A 20842-nucleotide genomic window follows, 5' to 3' on the forward strand; every position below is an offset into this window, starting at 1 on the left:
TGGGAGTAGTAGTTTTTAAAAGAGGAGGGGATTGACTAACACAAAGGGTGAGATAGGAATCCGGTTAGTTCTAGGCCTCTAACTCCGGCATCTGCCGGGATTTCAGCCTCCCGGAGCGATTGGCACACCCCAGGCCAGGCCAGGAACCCCAGCGAGTGCCGCTCCGCACGCCCCGCTCTTTAGAAAGTCCGGGGCGAGGCTGAATCCCGCACAACCAATGGCCAAACCGCCCCAGAGCGGCAAGCCTGGAGAGAAAGTTGGAGAATCTGCTCCGTGGAGCTGGGGCCGTCTTTGGCAGCGGTTCCCCGGAGGTCCCCGAGTAGCTCAGCCGGTTAGTGCCACCCTCAGCTCCAACTTGGTCTCCTCCTTTTTCAAAGTGCTCTTTTCTCCTCTTCCTCTCTCATTCCCATCCCCCCCCCGCCTCTCCCCATAAAGCATTTAGCAGAGTGTGGGGGGGGAGGGGGGAGACCACCAGCCTGGATCTTCAAGTTCAATGGCAAAGTCCCTGACCCTCCCCACAGACTGGGCGCCCCCGGTAGGTGTTGGCTTCCTCTTCCCATAATCCTAGGGGGTGCCGCATTCTTTTCGCTGCCCCTTCTGTTTCAGAGGCAATTCAGGGGAGGCTAGGGGTAATGACGGGATTCTTTCTCTCACGTCTCCGACCACTCCGTGCCCTTCCCCCAGCCCCCACCTAACCGAGCAGCCGAGAAAGGAAAGCAGGCTGGCATCTGCTCCCCATTGGAGATTTTAAATCTCTTCTTCAAGCCCCGGCCCGAGCCAGGAGGAGGGAGGATGCCCCGCTCCTGGGCAGCAGGAGGTGGGCGGCCCCTAGGCTCCCTCCCTCCCTGTTCAGGTAGGGGAGCCTATGGCCTTTCAAAAAAACAACCGAAAACCTCCTTCCCTTCGCCTCTTCCAACGCAGCCGCCCGGGCGCTTTAGGGCAAGTTGACGGTAAACGACATCCTTCATTGAATCCTGAGATTGTAGCTCTGGGGTTTGTTTCTATCAGATAGGCCTGGGGTGGAGGGTGGGGGCGGGGGTGGGGCATGGGGCACGGTCCCCCCACCCCCCCGAAAGAAACCTAATTAAAGTGCAGCACTTAGAACCTGGAATAAAACTTTAATGAAGGGAGGAGGAGGGGAGCAGGGAACCCGTGTGCGTTGGGGGCGGGGGGAGCCCGGCAACCCTCCCGCGATGGGGGTTGGGGAGGAGAGCACGCCCGAGCAGCCCTGGAGCAACCCCCAGCCGCAGAGCGTGGAGGGAGGGGAGGTAAAATAAAATCCCACTGCGCCGCCAACCCACCGGGGCTCGCCCACCTCCCCAACCGGAAGTGCTTGCCAGCAGGAGCGTCGGGCCGGAACTCGAAAGCCGGGGGTGGGGGTCAACCCTCCGGTTCGCTGCGGTGGGGACCCAGATGCAGAGGAGCTTCCGGAAGTCCCGTCCACACGCTTGCCACCGTCCCCTCCTTTGCCGGACCTCTAGAGGCCTAACGTCGTCCACCTGCTGAGTAGCTAAAAGTGGTGTCGGCGCCGGGGACGGTGTAGACAAAAAAATAAAAATTAAAAAGCTACGTTCGGATCCAGTTTCGTGGCCGGCTGGAGCGCTTACGGGTCGGAGGGCAGCGAAGGGGTAACATTATCCCTGGTTGATGCAGAGGCTCCCCAACTATTTTCCTCGGTGTTCAAAGAAAGGGAGGGAGGGAGGGAGAAAGGGAGGAAGGAAGGAAGAAAAGGAGGGAGAGAGGGAGGAAGAAAAGGAGGGAGAGAGGGAGGGAGAGAAATCTCTTGTAGCTTCCAGGGTCCCTCACTGGACACGGTGGCAGGTGAGTCAGGGTGGACAGGCATCTCGTTGTAGCCTTCACAGGAGTAAGTGAGCGGTGTCGATGTGGTCGGGTGGGTTGGTTGGGAATAACTCATTTGGTAAAAACGCGTTTGGGAAAGGGTTCCCTAAGATGGTTTAATACAAAACGAAATCAAATATGCTCTGTGTAGGTTCCGTACAGACAGGAAAAAAAGAAGAAAAAGCAGGAAAACCCGCCGTGAAGGGTTCTGCTTAGAAAGATAAATGTATTATTCCGGCGGAACCGAGAGATGAACGGAAGGCAGACAGCGCCCGAGGCCTTGCTCTCCGGTCCTTATTGCCTGCTGCTGCTTCACCCTCCCTGCCCTCCTCCGGGCCTTATCCGAGGCTAGACCGATACATCTGCCGGAATCCCTGGCGTCCTTCGAGTCCTGGAGTTTTCAGTCCTAGAACCTTACAAACTCGGGGGCCAGAGTTTGCAAGCCGGGGCTTGGTGGGAGAGGGGGGTTGAAAGCCTTGGGCGGCGGGCAGGATTCCTGAAATGGCAAATGTCTGCCGGAAGAGGGAGCGCTTGTCCTCCTAATAGTTCATACGTGCTGGTGGCGGAATAAATCCGTAAGAACCTAAACCTTTTGTCTGTCCTGAAATTAGTACCAACGAAAAGTAGAGGAGCCCTGAAATTTTAATCCCCTTAGAGCAAAATAATGAAGTTAGAGCCTGGGAGTCCAGAACCCTCATCATCGGCACAGGCCTCTCTCTTCTTGGGCCTTTCTGTTCCTTGACATGGCTTCTGGCTTTCCCCTTGCCTGAGTGGGACCCACACACCTCAGTGCTCCCACTCACTTACCTCACACGCTTCTTACATTCCGGAACATCTATGGTGAGGCCTCACACACTGGCCAGGTTTGGGCCGATGACAGGGACGAACCTACAATTTCAGAAGCTATCCCAAAGTGGCTTCTAATGAGGACTGGGCAGAGACCGACCTCCTGAGCAGGGTTTATTACCGGGGGTGGGGTGAGGGGGTGTGTGTCAAGGGCTTAGAATGGATCACGGGGCTGGGAGTTGGGGGTGGGAAGAAATTTCCAGTCACAATGGATCTCTGTTTAGATCTTGGAGGGGTACCCACCACTGTGTTGCCCCGAGAAGCAGAGGTGCCCTCTGCCTCTTCTCCCCCAGTCTTGGCCTTTTAAAATGAGTAAGAAAACATGGTTTCATCAATGCTAACTCCTTGCAATCCCCCTGCCTCAGCATCCCTCGACTGGACTTAGAGGCTGCAGCACCACACCTGATTCCTGGCTTCTTTTTGGTAAACAAATTTAAGAGAATCTCCAGCTTCCCTGTACTTGTTCTTTCCTAGGAGAGGAGGCAGGGCCGGGATCCCACCCAACCACTGGTGGGTGCCCTCGAATCCCTTGGCTGCAGCAGCCTCGCTTTGGGTTCTTGGAGAACCATAAACCCTTTTTAGAAAGGGAAAAAAACACGAATATGTTGACCACTAACCACCACTAAATAGCTACTCAACTCAAAGCAGCCATTCCAGTCCAGAGGCCTCTGCAATTCAGGTATAGTGCTCCATCGCAGAGACCACCCAGTCCAAGGTTTAGAGGGACTAAGGTAACCTCGCTGGCTCTGCTGAACATTCAGGGGCCCCCCTTGCTAGTTCTACCCCACAATGGATCCAGTTTTACACCAGGGAAGGAGACCTTCTATGTCTATTCCTGGTGCCACTTCTGCAAATGACCATTCTCCTCTGTTTTTGTTTTGTTTTGTTTTACAGGATCTTTGTATTACATCCCGGTTAGTGAGGACAAGAGGATAAAGGTGGCACCACTGGGTGCCTTGTATGTAGGAACCCAGGCAGTGAAAAGGGAAAGAAGTCTGAGGGTGCTTTGGCATTAGGAGCTAGGAACCCCTCCTAATCCTAGATCTCATTTACATGAAAAGGTGGGTGGGGCTTCCCTTTCTTTCAGGCCTAGGGCAGAGAAATTCCCTAGTGTTAAAGAAAAAATAAATAAAGCCTGGGGGAGGTGCCATTTTCTGCTTTCCTTTCTTCTCCCATACTCTAGTGTGTTTTCTTAATTTTTTTCTTTCTTCCTTTTTCTTTTTTGTTTGTTTGTTTTTTGTTTTTGTTTTTCGAGATAGGGTTTTGGCTGTCCTGGACTCGCTTTGTAGACCAGGCTGGACTTGAACTCACAAGGATCTACCAGCCTTTGCCTCTCTGAGTGCTGGGATTAAAAGCATGTACCACCAGTGCTCTCGAAAGGCCTGAAGATAGGCTGGGACACTGCCCTGTTCTGTCACCACTGGGCCTGAAAGGAGTCCTAACAAGGCCACATATGACTATTGCATTTGGCTCCTAATGCCCAACAAACCCTGACCCAGTTGGGTCAGAACCACCAGACTCTCCCACATCGATCATTTTTTACAAGAAGTGGAGTTTGAGAGGGCCTAGGCAATTGTCTGGCCAACTCTGAAAATCCTCCCTTTGAGTTCCTGGTGGTTCTGACCCTATCAGGTCAGTGGTCTCATTTTCACAGAACTACAAAATCTCAGCACTTGGTGGGGGGATTGTCTTCCCAATGTGTACAGCCTAAGAGGTTGTCAAGAGAAGAGTGAGAACATAGGAGGAGGTGAGCAGGAAGCATCCATTAACATACCAGTTATCATCTTAGAAAAAAATGCCAAGTGGGCATGGCATGGCATGGGCACCTTAGCAGGCTGAACCTGCCTTTGTCCCCCAGCCACTGGAGTTGGGTGGAGGGCACGCTGGGTGTTCATGGCAAGGGATCTGAGAGGAAAGTGTCCTACAAAAAGATCTTCTTCCAAATTTATTCACAATCAGCTCAACTCATGGAGGCGGTTTCTAAGCACTCTACAGAGCTCTAGATAGAAAATATGAGACTACTTATCATTGCAGCTAGTACTGGTTATGAGATTATCACCACTGTTAGGATGAATGATTATGACTGATACAGACTGTCCGGAACCCCGTGGAGGGGACTGTGATTTCAGGCCTCACGTTCCTGGCACATGCAGGATTCCCCCCGGAACTTAGTAGCCTGATAAAGGCGTCACCCATCTCTTGGGGGTCCCACGGCCAAGTCCTCTGCCAGTCCCGGCCCTGACAGGCTCCCAATTCTCCCGGACAAGCCCTCTTCCCCTGCCCATCCCCTCTGGCGCTCACGGGGTAGCGCTGGTCTTGACCTTGGCAAGAACCTTTTTCTCCTTGACCCGGCGGTTCTGAAACCAGATGGTAATCTGGCGTTCAGAGAGGCTGGTGGCTGCCGAGATCTTGCGCCTCTTGTCCTTGGTGATGAACTTGTTGGCTGCGTACTCCCGTTCCAGCTCCCTCAACTGCCCCTTGCTATAGGGAATGCGTTTTTTGCGGCCGCGGCGGAAGGCACAGCCGTCTGGTGGGTGCTGGGTGCTGGGCTCTGTGTGGCGAGAAAGAGAGGGAGGAAAACGCAGCAGCTCAGTCCCCTCTCTAGTGCAAAAGCAAGCGCAGACCCGGGCCCTGCAAGCCTCAGGGCTACGTCATCCTGCAGGCACTTCCTGATCACCCTATGCGAGGGCCCTGCGCCCTCAGAGCACACAGAGACTCGCTAGATTGTGCCTGATTCCCTGCTCGCCACTCACTCAGCCTCTGCTCCCGCCAGCCACCCCCATCCTCACTGGCCTCACCTCAGGAGTCCGCAAACACACCCACCCTGTCAGGTTTTTGTCCGAAAACACACAGTCTGCTCTCACATGCTTGTTCAGACTCAGCCACTCCTACAAACTGGCAAATTATGTCCATGAGAAAACAGAGTTATGTTGCACACGCACACACACACACACACACACACACACACACACGCTTCAATATAGTCAAAGAAATACCTAAATTTTCCTTTCGAAATTGAAAGCTCATCTAAAAATAATTTAAAATTAAAAAATAAAAATAAAAAACAAGGGGTTGCATTCTCTAGGAAACGCCCAATAGCCCAATAGCTCTGATCCCACCCCTCACTGCCACCCTCAAAACTACTGATTAGGTCATTTGGCCTTTGTGTAGAATTAGGCTGGGACTGTCCTGGGAAGGGACAACTCTGGCCCCAATCTACAGCAGAGATCCAAAGTTTTCCCGACATATTGAAAGGCTGGTCCCAGAGCCTAGTCTAGAAAGTCTAGACAGCTGGCGCCCTGCTCAAGCGCCCTGCTGGGGTCCCCCAACCTGACCCCCAGAGGCTTCTATCCAGGCCCTCCAGCTGTCAGGACCCTCCTTCAAAGTCCTGCTAAGCACCTAAGGAGCCCCAGGCTCCTCCTCACCAGTCCCAAGTCTCCCTGCTTCTCCTCTTCCTCCTTCCAAGCTAGTGCCAGCGTAGCCCATGCCCAGAGCCAAGGGGAGCCAGAGTAGAAGTTACCTGCAAACGCCGCTTTCCAGAAAGGTCCGGGTGGGTTCTGTTCACCTTGGCAACACATCTGGCTGTTCCAGCCACCGGCCAGGGCCCAAGGCTGGTAACTGTCCACAGGAAGCAGGGAGTCGTGGCGCGGCTCCCCCGGGGCTCCCAGGGTCTGCACCACAGACACATCCAGGTAACTGGCCATGGGCTGGTAAGGTCCCGGGTAGCCCGGATAAAAGGCAAACTCGGTGGGCCGGCTAGGGTACTCCTCCCCAGGAGCGGGAGTTTCCGAAGGGTAGGTAGCCAGGGTGGCCGTCTGGGCACAGGACTTTAGAGAGCTCCTAGACACTCGGCATGAGTAATACCCGCCTCCGAAGTAGCCATAAGGCACGGGGGCCGGAGATGCCCCCTGGGGCACCCCAGGACAAGGGTGGCACTGCTTTGGTGGCTCCGCAGAGCCTGGCAGATCCAGGGGGTTGTAGTTGACAGTCGGCATCAGCGTTGGCGCCGCGGGATGGCTAGCCAGTGGGGAGTGGGCGGCTAGATTCCGTCCCCCTCCGGCTCCCAGCAAACCCTCGATATCCTTGGCCCCGTCCAAGGTGGCATAATTGCCCGGCTCCATGGGGCCAACGATCGGCTCATGGGGAGCCGAGGGTGGGGGTTCTGGGGGCAGCCAGCTCTCTCTCCCCACCCAGGCCCGGGGAATCCTAAGCGTTTTAAATTGCTCCCAGCTCGCAAGGCGCCTGGATTTCGCCTGGCTGGGCCGTCTTGACGCAAGAGACGCAGGAGCCTGGGCATGAACGCTGATTGGCTGTGGCCTAGGGGAGAGAGGCTCATAAAATCCTCCCCGCAGAAATTGTAGGGGGGGTCCGGGGGGGAGAGAAGGGACAGGGAGCCCGGCTCCGCCTCCTCTCTTCTTTCCCTCTCTGCCTGTATCTGTCTTTCTGTTCCTTTCTGCATCTGCGTCTGTTTTTCTCTGTGTGTCTCTTGTCTCTCCATGCGCTCTCTCTCTCTCTCTCTCTCTCTCTCTCTCTTGCTCTCTCCCTCTCCCTCTCTCTATCCCTGGCTCTCTGTCTTCTGTGCTTTGGCAGGTTTAACGAGAGAATAAAAAGCTCTCCCAATAAAGTGTCCATCTCCTGTGGATGGGGGGAGTCGGGGGAAGGGCTGGGAGGCTACTTCGGGCTGCCTCAAAGGAGAACCCGGGAATGTTTCTGAGTAAGAGGGAATAGGAGCTACAGGAGCTACAGGCATCAGGAGGCTCTCTGCTTTGGGTCCTCGGTACTAGCAACCCTGGTTCACTGTAGATACCCCTCCTGTCCCGAATACGCTGTGCCCAGGGAAGCGCCTCCAAGGTCCCTTCCCTAGGGACCCTGCCTAGCCACAACCCTGAAGGCTCTGGAGGCCCCAATCGGGGTGAGGCGGAGCCTAAGGGCGGGGGACACGAAGGAGCGCAGAAAACGTGCAATCCATGGCCCAGAGCATTCAAAGTCCGGACCTGAAGGGGAAAGGGAGCCTCTGGATGACTGGGAAGGGGTCTGGGTTTCCGTTTAAGGGTGGAGAAAGAGGCTAAGAGTCACAGGGCGAGTAGACTAGGGGTGGGAAAGAGGAGGAAGGGGAAGAGAGAGGAGAGGGGGAGAGAGGAAGGGAGAGAGAGAGAGAGATTGGTAGTCACAAACGGGAAGATTGTATCCCCTTTTTTTCCTGGATCTGCAGTTCGTGGGCGTCCTGGGTCTCAAGAACGCAGGTGCTTGGTCTGTGTGGGGCCGTTCTGCCCTTTGGTGCCCTCTCTAGAGGCCAGGAAGCACAAGAAAGCAACCCTGGCCCCACCACACTTCCACACAACTGAGGGGCTAGAAGCTCAGGAGCCCCTAGCTGCCTCCTGCGGGCTTTAAATTTCCTTAGGAGTTAAAGAGGATGAGAGCCAGGGCCTCTACTGCTAGAATTGCCCTAGGCCCCTCTGTTGGGGCCTATTGTATTGCAGATTCAAACAGCTCGCTTGACAAATCCTCCTTTAAAGATTTTCACTCCCAACAGAAATCCTGGGTGTTTTCTCGGTTTTTTTTTTTTTTTTTTTTTTCTAAACTCTCAGATTTTTTCCCCCTTGCAGGAAATTCTTTTCTATTCCACACCGAGGGCTTGATTGCAAGAGTGGGCTTAGCCAACGCCTGTGGCCAGCCTGAACTTGGACTTGAGTCACCTTGTGTGAAAGGGCCCGTGAAAGGCAGACTTGAGGCTTGTAGCATACCGCTTATTGCTCTTAATAACTGACAGCAAGCACAGAAATCTCAGCTGGTTTTTGTCACATTTGAAAATGGGAAAGAAAAGGAAGGTTTCTCTTCACTGGTCCCCAGAGCCTCATCAAGAGACAGAAGGACCAGAGTTTCCCCCTAAAAACTAAGAACTTTTCAGTTTTTCACAAAGCAAATTTCCAGTTTTTAGCCTTGGCTAGCAGAGACACCTATATGCTAGCACATAGAGGATATGGTGGTGCAGGCCTTGGCTTTCAGCACTTACTCGGGAGGCAGGGGCAGGTCTTTTGAGACCCAGCCTGGTCTATAGAACAGCTAGGTCTATACAGAGAAAACCCTGTCTTGGAGCGGGGATGGGGGTGATCAAAATCACTTGAAAAGCTACCATTTCTGGACACAAAGGAATATTTTTATGTCTATCAGGGGTTAAGGTCTAGTTCTTGCGTTAGCAGATCACTGAAACTCCATCCGGAAGATTTGCATGGCCGCTGAAGACATGGCATGCAGATTTCCATACCATTTTTTTTATTATTTTTTGTTATTGTTTGGTTTTGCTTTCGAGACAGGGTTTCTCTGGGTAGCCTTGGCTGTCCTGGACTCGCTTTGTAGACCAGATTGGCCTTGAACTCCTAATGATCTGCCAGGCTCTGCCTCCCTGAGTGCTGAGATTACAGGCGTGAGCCACTTGAGCCCACCCAGCATTTTATACCAGAGACTCAAACTCCCTTTGTAGCTGAAGATATCATTGAAATTCTGATCTTTCAGCCCAGCGTAGCCTTTGCCTTTAATCCCAGCACTCAGAGAGGCAGAGGCAGCAGATTGCTGTGAGTTGGAGGTCAGCCTGGTCTACAAATTGAGTCCAGGACAGCCAAGACTACACAGGGAAACCCTGTCCTGAAAAACAAAACAAACAAAAACAAAAGAAATTCTGATCTTTCTGCATCTACCTTCCAAGTGCTGCTGTGGTTACAAAAACAAAATCTCTCTCTCTTTTTTTTTTTCAGCACTCAGAATTGAACTCAGAATGGATTATCGTTCTACTGGCTTCCATGTTTTTAAAAGGAAATAGGGTAATAGTGATGCCACGAACTAAGTCTGTTTCAGCACCATCGTTAGGAGCTCCAAGCTGCAAACATGTCAAATTCCATCAATAGTGGGATAGGCAAAGAAATCAAGCTGAAATTAAACACCCGGATTTAAAAAACAAAACGAAACAAACAAACAAACAAAAAACAGCAAACTACTGCTAAATTCAACATGGATGATTTACACTTATCTGTTGGTGAAAGAAGCCAGCTTAGAAAAGACCAAGTTTGTATGAGTCCGTGTCTACATAGTTCAAGAACTTTGGGTAGGGACTGAGGTCAGACTAGAAATGAGCCAAGGGGGTGAGGGGGTGGGTGACAACAAGGAGACCTTCTAGGGCTCTAGAAATGTTATCTCAACATGGATGGAAACTGGGTGTGTGGGTGTACTCAGTTTGTAAAAACCCTGTATGCTTGGGGTTTCTGCATTGCTCCTACCCCCACCAGTTCTTGAAGAAAAGTAATGAGACAACAAAGAAGAACCAATAGCAGTGGTCGCCTAGCCTGTGTGAGGCCCTGGGTTCCATCTGTAACACACTGGGAGAAAAAAAAATCACAGCACCATTGCCTGCAACTGAGCTTTTTGGAGATAAAATGCTTGTATAAGCATGCACAGAAATAAGCATGGAACTGGATGTATAGAGCTCCTTGTAGAATGCGGGCCTGACTGAGTTTCAACTTTGCCCCAGTGGCACTCGCCAGCTGTACCAGGAACTCCCTCCCTCTGGACCAGACATTTTTCAACCCAAATAGTGCCGTGAGTTTGGGTTTGTTCCCTCTGTAATTCACTTTGCGTCTATTCTAGCCCAAGAGACTGGTCTATGTATGGATCTTATTAACACGTGAGCTGGGCTCCTGTTCCCTTTGCATATCCATATACATGCCTCAGTCTGTGGCTTGCCACAGATCTCAACTGTAAAACAGGATTTTGGTCTCCTCTCTAAAATGGTACTGATAATTCTTACCTCACAGGAACGCTAGGACGACTTAATGGGATTTTTGTATAATAGGGAAGCATTCTGCAAACGGAATAAATGGACTTCAATCTTGGGTTCCTGTGTGTGTGTCTCATAATGAAACCATCGGCTTTTACTTAAAAAGAAGAGCTGGCCTAGAACATACGGGTCATTTCTTCTTACCGCAGGAACCCGGGTTCCCACCCAGAAACTGAGTCCCTGGGACTCTGCGGAAGTCCAGATCCCAAACCCTTCCCAAAGCCCCCGGCGCTCTGGTCTCTCCACCAGCGCCCCTAGTCCTTTCTCCAGCTTCACAGAAGTCTTTGTGTCCCGCTGGGAACCTCCTGTTAAACCCACCGGGAGGAGTCTGGAGCCTCAGGAGCCCCCTTTAGCGACACAGCCAAAAGCCCTGAAAGCCTCAGCATGCTCCTTTACATACCCGCCAGACACCTCCAGGAAGGTCAAGGCCAAGTTGAAAGTTAAGAGTCTGTTTACCTCCAGGATCCCATTCAGCGCAGCCCCGCAGACCGCCTGTGACCTTTACGGCCTGGCCTTTGAGCGAGGCCGACCCGCCCCCAGGGGTTCCGGCCACGGGGACTTGGCACCTCGGTGTCAGCTCCCGCCCCAACTCGGGCTCGGGAGGGAGGGGGCGAGATGGGCCCACCCGCTCCACCTAGGGGCATTTGTTACTCTTCACTTTGTTTTATCCTTCAGGGAGAGCCCCGCGGCCTTCATCCCAGCTGGAGCGGTGTCTGTGTCTGTCGTGGCAACGATGGCGGCCCTCAGGTCGGTGGTGGCGAGGAGTGATTTATTTGCAGAGAGGCCGCGGACACTTCCTCCTCGGGAAAGGACGAGGTTCGCCAGACCCATAGGACTGCAAGGGCACGGCTGAACTTCCTGGGGTCCCCCCCCCCCCCCGCTTCTCCGCATCATGACAATGACCGGCCCTGCTCCTGTTTTGCTCCCCGCCCCCCCCCCTTTTCTCCCATTCTTTTCTTCAGGCTGTGTGTTTTTTCCCCTGACTTTATTCTTTTGCGAGCTTTCTTTCCCTTTTATGTTTGAGTTTATTTTTTTTCTGTCTTTCCTTCCACTTTAGTAACCTCGATTTCACATTCTTTTCTCCGTTTCTTTTCTTTTTTTCACCTTACTGCTTGCATTCTAGTGCCCATGTCTTTTAATCTATTTTTTTTTCTTTTTTTCCCCCTTCTTGTTTGACGCCTGCAGTGTTAGGTTTTTTGTTCTTTTTTTTTTTTTTTTAATCTTAGTTTCTCTCTTCTGTTTCATTTTACTCCCCCCACACACAAATTTTTCCTTTTCTGCCCTCTTGCACAATTTCTCATTATTTTCTGAAGTCTGGGAAGGCCTGTCGCCCTGCAGTGGCTGGAGCCTGTGGCAGGAGAGAGAAGACCTGGGGGGCCCTGTGTGGGGCTGGACATCTCTCATGGCTGCCTTAAAATAAAGCCCTTCCAAGTTTATTCGGCAAGCCTTAGAGGAAAGGCGGTTAGATAAACTGACTTTGGGATCCAAAGCTACAACTGCCCGCAGGATGGAGGCATGACAGGAGGCCGCTGTTACAGCCACCGTGACTCCCCAAGCTGAGCAGCTCTGCCGCATCGTCCTGGGGCAAATCTTAGGGGAAAAGAAGGAGTTGTTGTTGAGCGGACAGGCTAGTTGCCGGCTGCCGCCTGCTGCTGCTGCTGCGTGCCCAAGGGGTGGGGGGTGGAGGGGGAGAGTGCGTGCTCTCTCTCTGAAAGTTTTTAGAACCAAGCCAGTGAAACTGTGAGTGGAGTCAAAAACAGACAGAGGGAAGAGAATGGCTTTGAAAACTAAGGGCCACTGAGCAGGGACCAAACTCCTCTGGGTCTCTGGTCTTGGAACGTTGGGCAATCACACTCCCCAGCTCCCTCTTCCAACCTTGCAAGGGTCAGAGCATGCTAGCATGTTGGGCAAGCCTCACACCCATCCCCCAGGCTCCAGGCTCAATTTTTTTCTGAATGGCTGCTTCTGCTTCCCTCTGAGTCTCCAGCAGGGAAGAGGTCTAGAAGAACATGTAGAAGATGCCACCGCTTCTGATTTGGATCTATGGTTAGCTGCCATTACTGGGACCCAAGGAAGCCAGTTCTGCCTGGATACCCTGATGGAGCAAGTCACTCAGGATGGTGACGTAAATGCTACTACCAGACGCTACCATGAAATGACACCAAACTGACACTGAAATTCACCTGCCCAACTGATCCTCTAGTTCCCTGAGAAGCTCTCCAGAGACACCCTCAACCCAGAGACCCCTGAACCTGGAGGGGCAGGGCAGGATCTTTAAGTGCCCCTCCTCCCCAGCCATTCATTGTCTTTGGGCTTTGTAGCAACCTCCAAAGCTCCAGGAGACTGGGAGACTGGGCTTCTCTTCCAACGCCTGGGGTCTCTGGTGGGGCTCTGGAAGGAGACCTCTCTTAACAAGGAAGTACCTACAAATCCACACTCCCCCAATCTTTCCACCCTGCTTTTTCCTTCAGAGACTGTGGTCGTTGGTGGCAGTGACATTGGTGATAATGATAATTTCCATTCTCAAGGCCTCTAGGATAGCACTTCTACTCTTAAACCCGAAGATGTGTCCACACCAAGTCCCCAGTTCACCCACGAAGCCTAAAACAGACACGCAGATTTGAGGCTTGGGACCCTGAGGGCTGGGAGGGATACTTTGAAAGATTATTTATTTATTTCTTGTTCTAATTCCTATACCTCCCTTGCTGAGAATGGTCCATCTCCCTCCTCTCTGTCCCCATTCCAAATTGCAAAGTCTTGTTTCCTTTCCTGCCACTAAATTATGTGTTCCAAGAAACAAGGCTAGAAGAGAAGGAGGAAAAGCAAGCATATATCTCTCTCTCTTTCTCCCCCTCCTCTCTCTCTCTCTCTCTCTCTCTCTCTCTCTCTCTCTCTCTCTCTCTCACACACACACACACACACACACACATGGAATTATGGGAAGGGGGTCATAATCCTTCCCTACTGAGTCATTTCTATCCTTTTTTTCAGCACTCATGGATTCCTGCTCTTGAAAATTCAAAAAGGACTAAGTCCTGGGTACTCTAAATAAAGACTTTAAATAGAACCTCTTTGATTCCAAGAATCAAAGGTAGCCACCCCACCCCGTCAGCAGTTCTGAACCTCAGCCCCAGCTTGATATGAATGTCGGGCAGTTCCTGGTTACTGCCCTGTGAACCCTGACCTGGGGGAAAGTCCATCCCAGCCAGGTCTTCAAGGTTCTGGCCCAGCCATTCGTTTCAGATGCTAACACCTGGCTGACCCTCATGAACTCTACTAGCCTAAAGCTGCCATTGGGCTCATACCCACAGACTCTTTCCTCCAAGCGGATTCTGAGATTGGAACAGAGTTCTTAGCCTTTCTTGGCTCTGGATCGTCTGAGCTTAACTCCCACCTCTCAATCCTACAGAGTTTCTCCCAGAGTTCTGTGAAAACTGAGGAAGCATTTGTCACTTTCTACTGGAAAGTCACACGCAATCCCCCGCCACTGATGCCAAAAATCATTCCTCAGGACCCTGGCTGTTTTTTCTGTTCTTGTTCTTGTTTTTGTTTTTTTCCTCTTAAAGGACTGGGGTGGAGCTTAAAGGACTTGGCTGGCTAGAGATTCTGACCATAGGTGCTACTGCAGCAAAATGACATCAGGAACTCAGGAGCTAAGCATTTGGAAGTATAGGAAATTTTGTCTGGGAAATTATTAACTAGGGCTATCTCCAAACGATGAATATGTCCAGCACCCCTCTCTTCCTTCTCTTGAACAAGAGGAAATGCCAAATCCCTCAGCTACACAAACTACATAGTCAGTGGGGAGAAGAACCTTTAACAACTGTCCAGTTCTGTGCAGCCAAATGCTCGTATGTCTGGGTAGCAAATGCCTTGGGCAAGGAAACCAGTAGCTATTTCTGTGGTTCCAGGCAGCTCCTAGCTGTCCTAATTGGGGCAGAAGAAGCAATGAAGAACTCAGGAGGCTTCAGGACCTTCCAGTGTTGCTCTGGCCATGGGTTCAGAACACTCAGGTGCTATGGGACAGGGACATTTTTTTTTAGTCCCAGCCCCATGTCCATCAGGTCTGAGGGAGGCAAAAGTTGGTCCCAGTGCCACCTCCTCCTAGACCCAGTGTGCTCTGGAAGGTCAGGTGCAATTAGAATGGCCACATCTCTCAGTTTCTTATTCTTGAGATGGGCCTCCATAACCCAGCTCAGTCTTTGTGGCTCAAAGAGGGAGACACCTGCAGATGTACCCCATCTTGGTCCCCCACCCCTCCACACCAGGGATAGGCTTTCTAGAATGGGGAGTCACCTTCTTTGTGGATGCAGCCCAAGACTTGAAAGGAAATGTACTGTTTGACTGCCAACTTGCTCTCACCCTGAGGCCCTAGTGTAGAGAGCCCTGCTCCCTGAGCAGATGGGGGAAATTATAGCTTTAAAGGGGAGCAAGCAGAAACTACAACCTTTTCATCAAAGGTGTGTCTAAGGGTGCTTCTCCATTTTTTCCTCAGGGTCAGTCACCCTCCTTCCCTCCACCTGGGGTCAGGGATGGACCCCAGCCCAGGACCTTGGAAATGCAGGAAAAATTCTCAACCACTGCTTACACACTTGCCCCAGAGAAACAGTCTGATGGAGGGGGCGAGCTGATTTTTTTTTTCCAGCAATCAGATTGAAGGCTAGTCACATGCGGGCTTACCCGACCTTCTCTTAGATGGCAAAGCAGAGGTCTCTTTTCAGCTCCTCCCTTCCAGGCACTCCCCTTCACAGCAACTCCAAGTCACTGAAGGGCTTAGGTCTGATGCTCGGCCTGACCCAATTAAGACCCTGTGTCCTGGAGGCCACTCAGCACTTCACACACAAAGACCCATGTGGATATCTCTCCCTCCTTCCCCCATCTTGGAAATCCAGTCTTGCTTTGTAACTGAAGGAAACTCACGAGAAAAAAAGGAAGGGAGGAAGAAAGGAAGGAAGGAAGGAAGGAGGGAAGGAAGGAAGAAAGAAAGAAAGAAAAAAAAAAAAAAAAAGAAAAGCCAGCAGGCCTAGAACTCTCAGCAGGAAATCCTCCACCTGCTGGGATTATAAAGCTGAGCACACCTAGCTACCCAGGTAAGTGTGCTCCATTTAATCCATACTGTACTATGGATGGGGGTGTGTTGCCATCCGTGTTGTAGATTAAAAAAACAAACAAATAAGCAAACAACAACAACCCCCCCCAAAAAAGAGCAAAGACCATGGACATTTAGAGGTGCTGGGGAGATACACAGAGACTAAGAGCTCTTGCACTCTTGCATTATTGAGTTCCAGGTGCATCCAAAGTCTCTGGCCTTCTCAGACACCTTGCTGTCTCTCTCTCTCTCTCTCTCACACACACACACACACACACAGCAACTCATAGTGATGGTGGAGGCAGGGAGGGAAGGAAGCATGAAAAAGACCTTGGCAAGTTTAAACCAGACAAAAAAAAAATCACAACAGAAAGAGGAGGAAGTGGGGACACCAAGCCCTGTCCATAACCAAAAAGCTATTTACAGTTGATACCAGCTGGGAGAGGGAAAAATCAGTTTTCCTCAATGGAGTGTCACTGAGTCTGTGGATCACACCCCACAACAGGAGTAGTTGACAAACACAAGAGGAACTCCATGTTTTTGGTTTGGGTTTTGTTTTTTAATTGCTTGGGGAGGGTGTTTTTTGTTGTTTGGTTGGGTTTTTTTTTTTTTTTTCCTTGAGAGATGAAAGAATATGAAATTAGATGGGTAGGGAGAAAAAAAAATCTGGGAAGAATTGGTGGACTGCAAAGAATATGACTAAAATATATAGTATGAAATTAAAAAGAAATTTGAAAAAGATGGAGGTTTATGGGCTTGCCTTAAACTCAGTCCAAAAAAAAAAAAAAAAGAAAGAAAAGAAAAAAGAGGCTTAGGAGCTTAATTTATCCAATTCATAGAGGCTAATGAATGAGAAGGTCTAAACATTTTCTTTTTTTTCTTTTTTCTTTTTTTTTCTATTTCTTTTCTTTCTTTCCTCTTTCTCCCTTCTTTTTTTGAGGGAGGGAGATGAGACATGTCTACTTTATTCAATTGACCTTGGATTACTGGGCTCAAGAGACCTCCTACCCCATCCTTCCCAGTAGCCAGGAGCACAACATGATTGCTCCTTTCCTGTTCAAACGGAAAGTTTTTTGTTTTTGTTTTTGTTTAAATAATGTTTAGAACAGAAATAAATCTCAATATCTCAAACTGATGTTAAAAATCAGCCCAAGATTTCTGGGGAAATTACTAGAGTAAAGGAAGGAAAAAATAAAGGGATGTTATAATAAAAGAAAAGGAAAAAAAGAAAAAAAAACATATGTGCTTGGATTCCAAGATTTAAAAAAAAAAAAACCTTTAACATGCAGTAAATTAACATACAATAACTGTTATTCATTGCTCCCCATGACTTCTGAAACCACAAAGGCAAAGACTAAACCTCGCTTTGGTATTCTCACTCCTTTCCAGGCCCCACGCCCAACCACCACTTCACTCCAGAAGCCTTCTCCACAAACAGCAAGTAAACTGCTGGGAACGAGTTTCCTACAGTTCTGGAGGGGGGGGGGGGACTACTCTACTGAGCTCACACCTGCAGCTCTGCAGGGACAAGCCAGATCTAGCCGGTCTACCGCTCCAATCCAGTCCCTTTCAGTTCAGTCCTCTCTCTGAGAAAAAGGCTGTTAGGTGAGCACTGAGTGTCTGCGCCCTTGATTGTCAGAGGCCCACCCTCTTAGGATCCAGGAGGGAAGCCAGCATGCCTGTGTCCTTTTGTGGGATATGGGCCACAGCGTCACACAGTCACACAGTGCTTCCTGATGGCACGTTTCACACAGACAGAAAACATGGTGAAATAAATCCCCATCTCCACCACCCAGCTTCAGCAACGACCAACTCAGAGCTGGAGTATTGCAATCTTTTAAGGCATTTAGTCTTTTAAGGCATTTACTTCAGCTTGAATCTTTGGCTGATAACTTCTTTTCTGTTGTTTTGCTTTGTTTTAAGTACAGCCTCTGTGTGTTTGTTGCCCAAAACAAAAACAAAAACAAAAACAAAAAATAGAAGAATAGTTAATGATGTGTGCGTTAGCATAGATAAGCAATCGCCTAAAAGTCCGCTCGTTGCATTCAGTTGATATATTATCAACTTTCTCAGAACCTGTAACAGTGTGCTTTTCCACCCTTGGTGCTGGGATTCAAACTCCAACAAGAGTTCCATCATGGAGCTATGCTCTCCTTTTCTTCTCGTCATTTATTTATTTGTTTAAAAACTTGGGTCTCCAGAGTTGGCAGTGCCCATGCCTTTAATCCCAGCAGAGGCAGGCAGATCTCTGGATCTTTGGGAGTTTGAGATAAGTAAGCCTGTTCTACACAGTGAGTTCCAGGCCAGCCAGAGGTACAGAGTGAGATCCTGTTTCAAAAGAAAGAAAGAAAGAGAGAAAGAAAGAAAGAAAGAAAGAAAGAAAGAAAGAAAGAAAGAAAGAAAGAAAAAGGAGGAAGGAAAGGAGGAAGGAAAGAAAAAAATTTCTGCTTCATGTTGGACTGAATGACTTTTTTGTTTGTTTTGGTTTTTTTCAAGACAGGGTTTCTCTGTGTAGCCCTGGCTGTCCTGGAACTTGATCTGTAGAGCAGACTGGCCTCAAGCCTAGAGATCCACCTGCCTCTGCCTCCTGAGTACTGAATGGCCGTCACCTCAGACTGAATGACTTTTTTAAAATACTTTTTAAGATGTATGTATTTGCTGGGCATGGTGCGCATGCCTGTAATCCCAGCACTGGAGGAGTCAGAGGCAGGTGGATCTCTGGGAATTCAAGGCCAGCCTGGTCTACAAAGTGAATCCAGGACAGCCAGGGCTACACAGAGAAAACAAAATGTAGAGATTTATTTAACATGTTTACATGTATGTATGTTCACTACCATGTATGTGCCTACTGTGTGCAGAGGTCAGAAGAAGGTATCAGATTCACTGGAACTGGATTTACAGATGGCTGTGAGCCACCATGTGGGTGCTGGGAACTGAACCCTGGGCCTCTGGAAGAGCAATCAACCAGTGCACTTAACTGCTGAGCCATCTCTCCAGCCCCACAACTTGTTTTATATTTACGAGTGTATCTACTCACTCATTTACTTCTGCAGTCCTGGGTGGTAAATTCGGGGATTCTTACGTACAAGGCAAATAAGGGTTTTACTTTAACACTGAGTCCCAAAAGCTCCATACTCACTGTCCTACCCCACCTTTCTGGGAGAGTGTGCACCTGTCTTCACTGTCCCCCAAAGAAAGAAGAGTTGGGCCACTTTTCTTACTCCTTTGGTGAATGCCCCATGCTCTTCCCCAGCTCCCAGGCAGCCAGGCCTGGCTACCTACTGTAGGCTTCCCGTAGCATTGGAGACTGAGTAATTTCTGTTCCGGCTCTGATTCGGGCTGTGTGCTGCGTGTCCGTGGACTGGCCATGTTCTCTCTGAACCTCAGCCTTGTCATCTGTAAAATGGAAGCAATCCTTCCTGAGTCCTCTTCCCAGCCGGGCCCTTCCGAGACACACAATAAAGGAAGTTGGGCTGGCATTGGTAGCTCAGTTGGTGGAGCGCTTGCCTACCATGCAGGGAGCCCGGGGTTCAGTACCATAGACACTGGGCATGCCACCTGACTCAGAGAGTGGAGGCAGGAGGATCAGGAGTTCAGGAGGCCATCCCAAGCTGCATCAGACCCTGTCTCAAAACAAAACAAAGTAAAAGATAAGAGAAGTAAAAGCTCTTGCAGAGTGTGTTGCCTGAGTGAGGCGAGGACTGTTTCTCTCTCAGCTGGTGGCATCCGAGAACGAGGAGGCAGCTGACAACAACCTTGCTCTGAGTCCATGTCTGTGGAGCTGATGTACAACCTCGTTCTGATCCCATGCCATGGGAAAGCTATGGCACCACCCACCACTCTCAAGCTAGGAAGAGAACTGGGCTTGGTGGTGACCAGCCTGAGAATCTGTGACCTCCTAGCAGGAAGAAATGTGCCAAGATGCCTACTGGTTTTGTTTGTTTCTGTTTGTTTTCCCAGAAGGACCTACAGCCTCATCTTCCTCAGCTGGCTGGCCTTTTCCGCTCTGGCCCTCACCTTTCCCTTCTTTAAGGGATGCCCAATTTTGAGGTGTCACCCACTCCAAAATCCTGTCTTCTTCCCAAGAGGAAATGCAAGAAAGCGGCCAACTGGCCTGGTTTCAGAAGCTGAAGGGTGGCCAGACCAGATGCCAGAAATCAGACTAATCTGTCCCACCTTTCCAAGCCGGAGCCTCGCTCTCCCTCAGGCTTTGCTTTCCAGAAAGTGAGACCAAGAGCCAATGTAGAGCACAGAGGAAGCACCGCACTACCAGAGAGCCCTCGCATTTTTCATTTCTAAACTACACCTAGCTCATAAAAAGCCAGCGAATGTAATAAATTCTCCCCCTACAGGACACGGTTTTAATTAATTATCCTGTTATTCAAGGTGACTCATGTGTGAAACAGAATTTATGCTTGTAAATGAGAAGCTCACATCATCCATTCTGAAGTGCTGCTAGCTGTCTTCCCAGAGAAGTTTAAAAAAAAATGTTTATTTCTGGAGGCTTCCTGATGAGATATTAATGTGATCCTTCCCTCACCTCTCTCTGGAGTCTCACTTTGTAGTCCTGGTATGGAGCTGGAAGAAATCCATCCACCTGCCTCTGCCTCCCAAGTGCTAGGATTAAAGGCGTGTGCCACCAAGGCGTGTGCCACCACGTACAGCAGGAACTTGGTTTTAGGCTTAAACAAAGGTCACCCCGCCAGCTCAAGACTCTAAGAGATGGGAGCTTTGTTTTCTATGGTGAGTTTCTTTTTTAGAAGAGTCTAACCACCTGTGTGTGGATGTTGTGCGCACGGGCTATGTGTGTGTACACGTACATGCGTTTGTCTTTGTGTCTTGTGTGTGTTGCTCACTCGCTCTGAGAAAGCCTGAAGAGACAGAGGAAGCCATCTCAGTGCAGAACAGAACTTTCTTCTGCTCCTCTTCCTCCTGCTTGAGACCTCTGAAATTTGGCCCAAGACCCAAGATCCTTCCAAGACCCTTGTTTGCCTCACATCTCCGGAGCTACTCCGGAGCTACGCAGGCTCTGCAAGTGCCTCTCTAGGAGTCATACTGCTTTCTGCTCAACCTCAAAAGCCTTTTCCTCTGGACCCCACATATACAAAACAGACCGAAGGAGCATGGGATTCTTGATAGAGCCCTCAGCACAGAACCAGGGAGAGTACAGTTTGGTTTTCATTTTTGGTTTTGTTTTTATTTTTTAACGTTTTTATTGTGGTAGTGGTTGTGGCCTTGTT

General features: G+C 50.1%; 1 protein-coding gene across 1 annotated transcript; it reads right to left on the reverse strand.

Moving 5' to 3' along the window:
• Window positions 1–4591: 4591 nt before the first annotated feature.
• Window positions 4592–6930, reverse strand: Hoxb13 (homeobox B13). Its single transcript, XM_021645325.2, has 2 exons — window positions 6206–6930; window positions 4592–5236 (listed from the first exon to the last, which is right to left on the reverse strand). Exons 1-2 carry the CDS (start codon window positions 6804–6806, stop codon window positions 4983–4985), a joined length of 855 nt encoding a protein of 284 aa, XP_021501000.1. The 5' UTR covers window positions 6807–6930; the 3' UTR covers window positions 4592–4982.
• Window positions 6931–20842: the final 13912 nt, after the last annotated feature.

This window comes from Meriones unguiculatus, chromosome 7 (genome assembly GCF_030254825.1).
Source record: "Meriones unguiculatus strain TT.TT164.6M chromosome 7, Bangor_MerUng_6.1, whole genome shotgun sequence".
Classification (NCBI taxonomy): Eukaryota; Metazoa; Chordata; class Mammalia; order Rodentia; family Muridae; genus Meriones; species Meriones unguiculatus.